Here is a 13,221-nt window from a genome sequence, read left to right on the forward strand (position 1 = left end):
ATGCATTTCAACTAAAAACATTACATTGAGGACGTGGTCTAAGAAGCTTTTCAGAATAATTTCTTGCAGTTTCTTCATCGAAAAACACTTACAGATAATATTGCAAAGAAAAATGACATTATTGACTAGCTTTTGTGATCCATCTGCTTCCTTCTGTAGAAATGTGAAACGGTCCATCAGATATTTAGAGCATTTTATTTGAGTGGACCTTTTCACCCACTGGAGAGAAAGAAATAGACCACAAGCTGCTGAGCTGTTGACACTTTCCGACTGTTTTCAGACCAGTATTAGTTTATCTTTGAACATTTTCAGCCGCAGTCCGTGGCCTCAGATAAGCGCTCAAGGAAAGCATATAGTCCAATGCACTTGCCTTATTAAATATACATTTCTAGCAGCCCTGCGTTCCTGCCTTGTGTAAAGATGCACTCCATATATTGCTGCCTTTTGGCCTTCTTCCATCTAGTGCATTAATACAGCAGTTATAGTCTGGTGGAGAGAAACACTTATTTGAAAAGCAAGCCATGAATATTTTATACAACACAGTTCAGTGTAAACTTTTCTTCATCTTCTAGTGCAATTTACACTTTATTGTACTGTATTTAGACTCTAAGTGGCAGCTAAAATGTTTCTTCCAAATCTATGCGAAAGTTTATATAAACATTACAGAATAGTTAGGGGGGAAAAAAGCTGTTTAAGCTTGTCTGTTATTTAAGGATGGCATTTGAGCTCTAAGTAGTGTTCTAGCTGTAGCAGTCTGAATGTTCTTTAGCATGGCAATGGACAATAAATAAAGTGACAGCGGGCTTTTGCCCAGGCCAGTTTCCTGAATCCGATGCACTGAACTGATAAAGGAATAGTGGATCTAAAGTAAGCATTTTCCAAATATCACTGTCAGAGGGGTTTTATAGATCTTTTATAATCTCACCCAGCAATCTAAACAATATGCCAAATTTGAATATTGGACTATATTTTAGGTTATGAGGAGCATTATTTTAGTTCAAATGTCTTGCCATAGAGGAAGCTTTAGGCATAATCATAACTCTCCATTACAGAAAGAGAATTACTGTGAATAGGAATCTTAAAGCAAAAATAAAAGGCAAAATTTAATGATATGATTCATTATCACAAATACATAAGTATGGTTCGGTAAATAAATGAAAATTTGTTAAAATAACAAAAACATTATACATGCATTTTAACACCTTTTCTTCACATTGCTCTAATAGCAACACTTTAGCCATGCTAATATTCTATATTTGTAACATTTGCCTTTATCTGTATTTTCTGAGACCTAATTTATCAATTTATCAATAAAATAAGTTCCTTTAAATACAATACAGAAAGGTTCACTTTTACAACTATACACTTTATACATGGATTAGCACATTATACTGCCATAAATCTTCTTCAGAGGGAATGATCCTGGAATGGAAATGGCGGGAGACATTTGGATTCGCCATCAGATATGGTGATGCAAGATAGGTTGGGCAGACAGGGGCATGTATGATGGAGTCTCTTGCCAAAGAACGGCACCTAAGCAGAAAACAACAAGAGATTTAATGCATTACAAATAGCACATGTACATTACATTTCTGTGTTTTGTGTGTGTTTCTATTTACTGTGTTTCTATAATACTTTATTATATGCATATTATGTTAGTGTTATTAATATATATGTAATTGTATATATATATATATATATATATATATATATATATATATATATATATATATCATTTAGCTATTTTTCAAGCATACAGAAATGCACCCATAACTCTTACAACTCATTTGCAATGATGCAAACAAAAATAAAATCTACTTTTTGTAGTTAACCCATTCAGTTCTAAGAAAGGAAAAAGTAGGCCTATATCTAATTATTAGGCTCTACAATTAGCATAGAAGGCATTCATAATGTACATTTTTGTAACAATGCTTTTTACGCATCTCACTTGTAAAAATAACCTACAACAGATTCTATATTTGTCAAACTACGTAAAAAATAAATTTGAAGATAAAAAGGAATGAATAACAAAGGCTCTGATTAGTAAAAAGCATGAGGAGAAAAGGGGGCATTAGGGACGAAGTGAGAAAATGAACCTTGTGGCTCATTGGATGACACTCCTCTCCCTCCTGACCCATCGGAATACACATTCGCAGGCTCCTGATCCACAGGCTGACTGCACAACACATGTCTCCTCCACATTGTGAGTCTTTCTCACATGCCTGAACAAAAAAAAAACACAAAAGCAGGTCTTAGGAGTTTTTACTCATTAAAAATACATCAGTATTTCACAAACCAATGATAAAATATTCAGTATCCACCAGAGATGGAGTCTTGATCTTGTGGTCTCAGTCTTGTGACCTGCCTAGACCACATAAAAATTGCCTTGGTCTTGGTTTGAATCTGGGTTTCAAGTGGTCTAGTCTTTGTCTTGACTTGAACTCTAGTGTCTACCTTATATAGTAAAATAGCCTTACACCCATTCTTAAGTATTTTAATGCTATTTTTAAATTAGTGAGTAGGTGCCAAACAGGTGGCATGAGACTTTCTCTTGGTGCAGTTGCATGGATCCAGGATACTAATATGCCTTGACAGGTCATGTAGGTTGGAGATCTCGTCGTGTTTGAGAATGGCCTTGCCTCTCTCTCAATCTCCATTAAGCCAGGGGTGTTCTGACAACCCTTTCACATATTTTGGGAGCACTGTATACTGCTCTCATGACAGGTGTGGTGGAAATGCCGCAATGGACATTCTTGTCAAATGCCACAGCACCTTCACTAACCCCTGAAATTCTCAGTGAATTAAATACTTCAGTGTTAAAGGAATATTACTGGTTCAGTATAAGTTAAGCTTAGCTGAAATCAATTTATTCAGATTTCAAGGTTAAAGTGAGGCACTTAAATTGGAAGTGAATGGGGCCAATGTTTGGAGGGTTTAAAGGCAGAAATGTGAAGCTTATAATTTTGTTAAAGCACTTACATTAATTCTTCTGTTAAAACTTGTGCATTATTTGAGCTGTAATGCTGTTAAAATTGTTTGCTATGTCGACATGGCAACCGAGTTGTAAAATTGGATATAACTTAATACAGAAAATGTAAGCAATTTTATCATACTAAAGTCATGTTAACATGCATATTGTTTATGTCTCATGGCTATACTTTTGAAACAGTGAATATTTTAATGTGTAGTATTGGCCCCATTCACTTGTAAGTGCCTCAATGTAACCTAAATTTTAGTTTTTTTTGTAAGAAAACGATTTGAAATAATTTGTAGTAATCAACATCAAGCCACAAATGCTGTTAATTGAGCTTAACTTGTTTTGAACTTTGTATTGTATAGAGCGGTAATCACAACCCCCTACAGACAGACACATGATAATGCCCCCATGCCACAAACCTGTATTTAAATTTTAAAGGGGTCATGACATGGGTTTTTTTATTGTATTATTATGTTCCCTTAGGTGCAATTATAGTATTAATATATTTTTTTTTAAGAAAAACTTTTAAAATCTAGTGATTTATGACCTTTTCCCACCCTGTTTCTCATCCTCTGATTCAAACAGTCTGTTTTGGGGGCGTTTTCCATTTAAGACTTTAGTGTTAACGCCCACTGTTATGATTGGCTAACGTCAGTGCCTATGTATCAATTATTGACGCTCCCAGCCAGAACAATATGCAAGTAAACTAAGTAAAAACACTGTGATTATTCATAATGAATGAAATTGCGCTTTAAAAAGTAGTTTAAAGTTTAAAATAGATTACTTACAGTTTGCGTCGTCGTTGTTCCCAGAATAGTCGGCACGGACTTATCTTTGAGCAACAGTTTTCTGGCAAAGCCAGCATCATATTGAGATTTGTTCTCAAAACAGTCATCCTTAAAATGTACAGAACAAACGCTCAAGTTAACACTTAACTGGGACGTCCGCAAAAAATAAACTGCATCCATTTTTCCCTGACGTCTGGATCTTTCGGCAGCTTATTCAGAGGTTTTGTTTGACCACAGCCAGGAATAGCACATCTGTGTGGCATCGTAATTTTCCTGTGCACAAGTAGTCTCTGTCAGAGCTCGCTGTCCATCGACTGAACACTTGTGAGGCGACGGCAATACTGAAATGAGCGTAGTTGTCTTGGCGCTTAAAGCGTAGTTATCTTGTGCTGGAGGCGGTCATATGCAAACGCTGGTACGTCACTTCTAACCGTCACGTCACTTCTAACCATGAATCCAGAACGAGCTGTATTTTGAGCTTGATTAAATAAATGATTCGTTTAGAATGGGGAGGACGTCTTAAAATATTAAACTTGCAGGACGTTTTAATGATACAAAGACCTCTTATATACCAAAAGATCAAGGCAAATTTGGTTTCTCATGTCATGACCCCTTTAAAAAGCACTGCAAAAATGAAACAATATTGAATATTTAATTAATATATCTAAACTACAGCATAAAATTGTGCCTGCTGATTAGAGGCATTTTTTCTAATTATTTGTAATGAACAATAGCGAGACAAACAGACCAAGTAGTAGGGGAACAGTTAAAATATTTTTTTTTACAATAAGTCAAGTCAAGTCAAGTCAAGTCAAGTGGTTTTTATTGTCGTTTCAACCATATACAGTTAGTACAGTACACAGCAAAACGAGACAACGTTCCTCCAGGACCATGGTGCTACATAAAAACAACAAAGGACCAACATAGGACCACATGAGACTACACAACGAAATAAAATACCTATATAAACTACCTATATAAAGTGCACGTGCAAACATGTGCAAAAAGTACGGGACAGTACAACAAATTACTGACAATGAACAGGACAATAGACAGTGCAGCGCCGACCAGTACTCAGTAGTGCAAAAAGATGACAGTTTCTAAAATGTAAACATAACATACTATGAGATAGTGTTCTATGCACATAGCAGTTATTGAGGTAGCAGACAGTTATAAAGTGACAGTAATTAAAGTGCAACTCAGGACACGTGTGTGTCAAACCAGTCTCTGAGTATTGAGGAGTCTGATGGCTTGGGGAAGAAGCTGTTACACAGTCTGGCCGTGAGGGCCCGAATGCTTCGGTACCTCTTGCCAGACGGGAGGAGGGTAAAGAGTTTGTGTGAGGGGTGTGTGGGGTCGTCCACAATGCTGGTTGCTTTATGGATACAGTGTTTTTTGTAAATGTCTTTGATGGAGGGAAGAGAGACCCCAATGATCTTCTCAGCTGTCCTCACTATCCTCTGCAGGGCTTTGCGGTCCGAAGCGGTGCAAGTCCCAAACCAGGCAGTGATGCAGCTGCTCAGGATGCTCTCAATAGTCCCTCTATAGAATGTAGTGAGGATGGGGGTTGGGAGATGTGCTTTCCTCAGCCTTCGAAGAAAGTAGAGACGCTGCTGGGCTTTCTTGGTGATAGAGCTGGTGTTGAGGGACCAGGTGAGGTTCTCCGCCAGGTGAACACCAAGAAATTTGGTGCTCTTGACAATCTCCACAGAGGAGCCGTCGATGTTCAGCGGAGTGTGTTCACCTTGTGCTCTCCTAAAGTCAACAACCATCTCTTTTGTTTTGTCGACATTCAGGGACAGGTTGTTGGCTCTACACCAGTTCGATCAGCCGCTGCACCTCCTCTCTGTATGCTGACTCGTTGTTCTTGCTGATGAGACCCACCACGGTCGTGTCATCGGCGAACTTGATGATGTGATTCGAGCTGTGCATTGCTGCACAGTCGTGAGTCAGCAGAGTGAACAGCAGTGGACTGAGCACACAGCCCTGGGGGCCCCAGTGCTCAGTGTGGTGGTGGTGGAGATGCTGTTCCCGATCCGGACTGACTGAGGTCTCCCAGTCAGGAAGTCCAGGATCCAGTTGCAGAGGGAGGTGTCCAGGCCCAGCAGGTTCAGCTTTCCAATCAGGTGCTGGGGAATGATTGTGTTGAATGCTGAGCTGAAATCTATGAACAGCATTCGAACGTATGAGTCCTTATTGTCTAGGTGGGTGAGGGCCAGATGGAGGGTTGTGGTGATGGCATCGTCCGTTGAACGGTTTGAACGATATGCAAACTGCAGTGGGTCTAGTGAGGGGGCAGCTGGGTCTTAATCTGCCTCATGACGAGCCTCTCGAAGCACTTCATGATGATGGGTGTAAGTCGCGACGGGACGGTAGTCGTTGAGGCAGGACACTGAAGACTTCTTTGGCATGGGGATGATGGTGGTGGCCTTGAAGCACGTTGGAACAACGGCGCTGCTCAGAGAGATGTTGAAGATGTCGGTAAGAACATCTGCTAGCTGGTCTGCACATCCTCTGAGCACTCTGCCAGGAATGTTGTCTGGTCCAGCAGCCTTCCGTGGGTTGACTCTACGTAGAGTTTTCCTCACATCTGCCGTGGTAAGACAGAGCACCTGGTCGTTGGGAGGAGGGGTGGACTTCCTCGCCATCACGTCGTTCTGCACTTCAAACCGAGCGTAGAAGTCGTTCAGCGCATCTGGAAGGGAGGCATCTTTGTCACAGGCAACTGATGTTGTCCTGTAGTTGGTGATGGCCTGGATGCCCTGCCACATGCGCCGCGTGTCACCGCTGTCCTGGAAGTGACTGTGGATTCTCTGGGCGTGTGCGCGCTTAGGTAGATGAGAAGTGTGCGCCTTGGCAATGCAAGGGACAATTCTTCACCCGACCTGCAGGCAGAGATGAAGTATCCTCCATGGATTACCAGCAAACTGGAAAGCATCCACACTCCTGACACATAAGCAACCAACAGATACACGAGACAGGGCCAACTAGGCTGAGAAAGTGAGTTGTCCCTGCTATCCTAGTTGCTCCATCAGCCGACACTCCATGCTAGGGAACTCCTCCTCTGGAACCGTGACCATGCTGACATCCATCAATGGGGAGAAATCCTGTGTTCTTAAAACTGTCCTGGTGCAGTTTAAACAAACAAGGGGTCGTAGTCCGAGTCAAAGGTCTCGCCTTCCCACTCCTTATATTGGGGTCACCACCAGATCTTTTCTAAGCACCTCAATGTACTTTGGCTCACTTGACTCCATCCACCACTGGTCTGGTGGCCTGGGAGGCATACTCAGGGCAGAGGGGACAGTGAACTGGGAAGCAGCCACTGGACAGGGTTCAGGAGGGAGCGGCTCAGGGGGCGGAGCCACAGACGGCTCAGGTGTGGGCACTGGTTGTGGCTGGGGAATAGCCTCTGTGACCATGGCTGCTGGCCGTATCAGGGGAATGGCCTCTGCAGCCATGAGCATGGATAGCTGCACTGGGGAGCACCCTCCATATCCATGAGCAATGACAGAGGCTGGGGAATGGCCTCCATTGCTGTGAGCACAGGTAGTGACAGGGGAACAGCTTCCGCAGCTGTGAACACTGGCAGTGACAGAGGAACAGCCTCCATGGATGTGAAGACTGACATAGACTGGGGGAACAGCCTTTGTGGCTGTGAGGACAGGCAGTGACAGGGGAACAGCCTCCATGGCTGTGAGCACAGACGATTACTGGGGAACAGCTTCCTTGGCCATGAGTACTGGCAGTGACAGGGGAACAGCCTCTGTGGCTGCGAAGACCGACATGGACTGGGGATCAGCCTCCGTGGCTGTGAGCACTGGCAGTGACAGCGGAACAGCTCCGTGACTGTGAAGACCAACATGGACTGGGGAATAGCCTCCATGACTGCGAAGACCAACATTGACTGGGGAACAGCCTCCATGGCTGCGAAGACCAACATGGACTGGGGAACAGCCTCCATGGCTGTGATCACAGGCAGTGGCCAGGGAATGACTTACGTGGCTGTGAGCACAGGCAGTGAAAAGGGAACAGCCTCCATGGATGTGAGCACAGGCAGTGACAAGTAACAGCCTCCATTGCTGTGAGCACAGGCAGTGACAAGGGAACAACCTCCATGGTCCATGGGCACAGTGTGGCAGGGACTGGAGCAGTCACAAGGAGAATTACACCAGAGAGAAGGATTGGCGACCCAAAAAGGATGTTTATAGCATCAGATGTGCAAAATGTGTAAATAAATATGTCCTTTGAACACAGTAAAATCTTGTGATGGAGACTGACTCGAGGGCTCTCTATCACACACCCCAACCTTTAAAACTGACACTATAATACAGTGTCAGCTCAGTCTGTCACAACAGCACAAAGTCCCCAGAAAGTTTAAGGGCACTCTCAACAATGCCCAAAATCCTCAACCGTCCAACTAGGGTTACAGTCACCCCTCCCATGGTTGAGTTCTCCCTGCCATCCTAGTTGCTCCATCAGCCAACACTCCATGCCAGGGAACTCCTCCTCTGGATCTGCCACCTTGCTGACATCCAGCAATGGGGAGAAATCCTGTGTTCTTAAAACAGTCCTGGTGAAGTATAAACAAACAAGGGGTCTGAGTCCGAGTCAAAGGTCTTACCTTCCCACTCCTTATATTGGGGTCACCACCAGATATTTTCTAAGCACATCCATGTACTTTGGCTTACTCGACTCACCGCTGGTCTGGCTCCTGCCAGTTGGTGCTTACTCCTAGCATGAGCACAATCAACCAGTGTGTCCTCCCGGGCATGGATCCCACTGCTGCCACCATGTGTGATAATGACCGGAGTGGTCACGTGGAGAATCACACCAGAGAGAAGGAATGGCATTCCAAAAAGGATATTTATTGTGTCAAAAGGTACAAAAGGAGCAAATAAATAAGTCCTCTGATCACAGTAAAATCCTGTGACGGAGAATGACTCGCAGGCTCTCCATCACACACAGACAGTGTCAAGGAAACGAGGCTTCAGTAGCTGGATTGTTGAGCGTGGCACTGGCTCCTTGGCCTTGGGCAATGGAAGCAGCAGGGGAACAGCCTCCACAGCCGTGGGTGCTGGCAGTGGCAGGGAAATGGCCTCAGTGACTGTGGGCGCTGGCAGTGGCATGTGGAATGGCCTCGGTGGCCGCTCCTCCTCCGCCTCCTCTGGGTGGTGATAGGTTCATAACACTGCAGCAGGACAAGATCAAAAAATTTTCAGAGCTCCATGGCGAATGCTAAGAACGATGCGCAAAAAGCATGTCCATTGTCCCACATGACGGTTCCCCAATCAGTGGCCCTTCCCCTTCAGAGGCGTAGGATGATGTAAGCCACCTTCATTTATTAAAGTAGAGGGCTGTGATGTGTAGAACAAGGAACATTGCGAAAGGAATGCGCTACAGGATTCAGCCTTACCTGAATACGGGGCTGGAGGGGGAAAGCGGGCTTCAAAGTGTCCAGGAGCCAGAGGATCTGCCGGAGCTGATAAGAAAGCTCCTTGAGATGGGCCAGCATCAGGAGATAGGCGGAGCTTCGGAACAAAGGAGGTGAGCTCAGCGAGCTGTAAAGCCATCATTTCAAAAGCCCGGTTCAAGGCAGCGATTTGATCATGCTGACGTCCCAGCAAGTCTCCCTGCTGAGAGAGGGCGGAGTGAAGAGTGGACTCCTCTGCTGGGTCCATACTTGGCTGGATTGTTCTGTAATGAGCAATAGTGAGACAAACAGACCCAATAGCAGATGAACAGTTCAAAGGATTTATTTACAATAACTTAGGTCGATGAGAAGTGCGCGCCGTGGCCGCACAAGAGGCAATCCTTCACCCGACACGTGGGCAGAGATTAAGTATCCTCTGTGGATTACCATTTGACATGCAGCAAACTGGAAAGTAATCTCACTCCCGTCATGCGGGCAGAAACGAGCTATCCTCCATGGATGACCAGTTGACATGCAGCAAACTGGAAAGCAACCACACTCGAGGGAACCAATAAATACATGAGGCAGGGCCAACTAGGCTGAGAGAGTGAGGTTAGTACTCAACATCAAACAGCTATCTATAATGTAAACACTTTGCAAACTACAACAAACTACATTCAACATCAAACAATCCAGCAAAGGACATGACACACAAAGGCATTAATATATGCATAAACAAACAAGGGTCAGGTGTTGCTCATAGCTGAAAGTTGTCATGATCAGCATTCCCATGTAAAACAATCAGGGTTCCCATGGAAATGCTGATTCTGTGTGCCAATGAAACACATGAGGGCAAAAACATAAACATGCTTGGAACAAAACAAACAGGAAATGATGATGCCACGGTCCTCGTCAGACAAAACCCAACCTGATAAGGTGACAGGACCATGACATAACCGAAAAGCGCATGGCGGTAACTCAAGCACGGCAGTCACAAATAAACGGACCCGTGCCCTCACACAAAGAGTATACACAAAACATGAGACAGACAGGGGACGATAATGCCATGGTCTCATCAGACGGAAACCCAACCTGACAAGGTGACAGGACCATGACATTATTATTTGTTTATTATTTATATTTTGCTTATTTTAGGCAATCAACATAATGTCAATGGGATTTTGGTAAAAAAATAAAAAAACTGATTGTATAATTTTCCTCCCTGTTGTTAGTCCACAATGTTTATTTGCATAAAAGTAAACACAGTTTAGGTAAACATTCATGTGAAATAAACATTAAGCTCAATAAATGTCTTTTCTCAAAGAGTAAACAAGAATTAAGATTCAAAAATGAAAAAAGAGGCTTTAAAAATGAACGAAAATGTGACATGCTTTTTCCCCAAAATTCATCATCAGTCTGTACCGTTACTGTCTCTTAATCAACATTACGAACCAACAAACTTTTTTGCGAGACTTAAGACATTTTCTCTAGGTTTCAATCCAGTAATAGTACCACACTTCTCTGCAGATATTAAACATTCCACCAATTGTTTTAAATTATGCAATAGTGAAAAAAACTCTACAACAACACTTAAATACAAAAGGAATTTCATTTAAGTCTTTTAGAAAAGATGGAAATTATTATCTCAGTTCACTTGTATAATATAAACATGAATCCAGTGACTTTCAATCTTAGTAAGTAATAACATTTAATACTAAGGTCATACCACAGAATAACAGTAAATAATACAATAAAAAAGCTATATCAAACATTAAATATTATTAATATTTCATATAAATAGTAACAATAATAGTAATATATAATAGTAATAATAACACTTCATATAAATAGTTTAAAATATTACAATTTATATGAAATATTACAGTGTATAATCCAATTGGCCAGAATAATATAAATTTTAAAGGACACTCACCCCTGTAATTACTGCAGTCGAACCATGTGACACCAGCAAGAGGCAGAAAAGGAAAGAGATGCTGGACCTCATATTCTTCAAATGCTGCCTTCACCTCAGATTTTGCTCCCTGGGGAGTCCAAGCACTTAAAAATGTTATTTTTGCTTAAACACCAAAAGAGTGTATTTTTTTGTGTGTTTTGTTCTTTTCCTTAAGCGGCAATGTCTAACAGGTGCAAAAAGTTGGCAAGTAATGTGTGAGTGTGTGTATGTACACCCAAGAATGTGAAGAAAGGCGGATGTAAGTTGTTCCGATGCGGGATGGAAGGCTTATAAGCACTGCCCTCCATTCACTGTTATCAGTGAGTCACTCTATCACGTATTCATAGACGAAAAAGTATGAAAGAGGGGAACAAAGAAAAACCAAGGTAACATCAGTTGAACACCCCACCACCCACCCTCCTAACATATAATACACCCCCTACAAAATTATTTCCATTTAAAACATTAACTGAGAAATGTTAAAAACCATGATTACAAATTAAAGAATTACAGGGGTTAACAGAGCCTTTTGGGCTCCAAGCATTTTCCACTAATATAACATCTACTATAAGAATGCAAGTAATATTCGTATGCAAAAATTATAATTTGACCTATAAAAGCCACAAAATCACCCAAAGCTACCAAACATATTTAGACTTTCAGTTCACAAATAAAACTACTCCCAGGGTAATTTATTTTCATTCAGTATTTGCTTTAATGTATAAAAGATTTGAAATGGCAATTAGAAATAGTAAGGCAAAAGATATGAAAGAAAGCTATGAATGGCTTTGGCTCGTAAAGTCCAGGGTCGACAACGTCAGCTTCAAGCGTCCTTCAGCATGAAGAACAGTGGTTCAAGGTGGAGAATATGTTGAAAACATCCTTTACGCACACCAAGGCATTTGAAAAAGCTCAATATTGTGATCACAGACATCACAGAGGAGAGATAAACAACCACTTCTTATTTGCTTATGAAATATGGAGAGAAAATGTGCGATTTCTGATGTATAAATAAAAATGTTCTTCGCATTTTATTTCAAGACCTTTCAACCTTACTTTGTTTTCAGGTTTTTTTTAAGCAAAAAAAAGCACAGCATGAGGGCAGAAACAGATTGGGTCATTCTGGTGGAAAATTGTTGCACATTGGCTGGTACAGTGGCTGAACACTTAAGCCACCCTTAATTTACCATTAATATCATTGCATTAGAATAACAAAATATTAACCCTTTCATACGTATCATGACAGTTGTTAATGGGCCCCGCAGTGTAGCATCACACATATGTGTTTCTGCAACATTCAATTGCGTTACAAGCTGCCAGCTTCAAATTGGATTTTGTGCCAACACAGGCTGCGCTGGTCATTTGTCTGTAATTTATATTTGCACAAACAGTTACTCATATGTTCTTTTAAAACACAGAATAAGTTTACATTATATACATACACCCAATGCCAACAAAGTACCATGATAAAAAGTTTACAGCTCTTATACGCACAATCAATACATCAAACATGCTCTTCCTTTGATGCGCACTTCCATTTGTTTACATTAGTTGTGGTTGTCATTCGTCAAATAAACAGCTACTCAAAGAGTCTTTTCAAGCACATATGATTGTTTTATGTAACAAAAAGCCTACTTTTCACCAAAGTACCATAATAACAGTTCACAGCTTGTATATTCACAGCCATCATATCTAAACGTGATCTTCCCATGCACGCAGCCACGTCTACTTATTAGGTGGAGATGCAGTTTTCATTAACACAAACAGCAACTCAAACAATCTTTTCAGGCATATAATACATTTGTTTTCTGAAACAGCCAAACTATCACAAAAGCACCATGATAACAGTTTAAAACTTACAGTGAAAACATGCTGCTCGAGTGTGATTATCCGATGCACGTAGCCATCTGTTTACATTTGCGGTTGTCACACGCACACACAAACACGCACGCGCCCACCCACGCACGCACGCACACACACACACACATGTTGGTGTGGCTATCCCTATGAGGTATAGACATAATTATTTTATACTTTTTGAACTATATATTCTATCCCCTAACCCTACCCCTAAATCTAACTCTAAAAAAAA

General features: G+C 41.8%; 1 protein-coding gene across 1 annotated transcript; it reads right to left on the reverse strand.

The window, feature by feature from the left end:
- Positions 1 to 1,407: 1,407 nt before the first annotated feature.
- Positions 1,408 to 11,180, reverse strand: LOC127654389 (toxin MIT1-like). Its single transcript, XM_052141539.1, has 3 exons — positions 11,109 to 11,180; positions 2,097 to 2,222; positions 1,408 to 1,533 (listed from the first exon to the last, which is right to left on the reverse strand). Exons 1-3 carry the CDS (start codon positions 11,178 to 11,180, stop codon positions 1,408 to 1,410), a joined length of 324 nt encoding a protein of 107 aa, XP_051997499.1.
- Positions 11,181 to 13,221: the final 2,041 nt, after the last annotated feature.

This window comes from Xyrauchen texanus, chromosome 13 (genome assembly GCF_025860055.1).
Source record: "Xyrauchen texanus isolate HMW12.3.18 chromosome 13, RBS_HiC_50CHRs, whole genome shotgun sequence".
NCBI classification, from domain to species: Eukaryota; Metazoa; Chordata; class Actinopteri; order Cypriniformes; family Catostomidae; genus Xyrauchen; species Xyrauchen texanus.

Bases quoted from the DNA above. Each gene is read 5' to 3' on its own strand.
- LOC127654389 (XM_052141539.1), bottom strand. From the start codon at position 11,180: ATGAGGTCCAGCATCTCTTTCCTTTTCTGCCTCTTGCTGGTGTCACAT. The intron at 2,223-11,108 runs GTGAGTGTCCTT...TTTTTTGTTCAG, and splicing joins CGACTGCAGTAATTACAGGG to GCATGTGAGAAAGACTCACA. The intron at 1,534-2,096 runs GTTCATTTTCTC...TTTTCTGCTTAG, and splicing joins GTCATCCAATGAGCCACAAG to GTGCCGTTCTTTGGCAAGAG.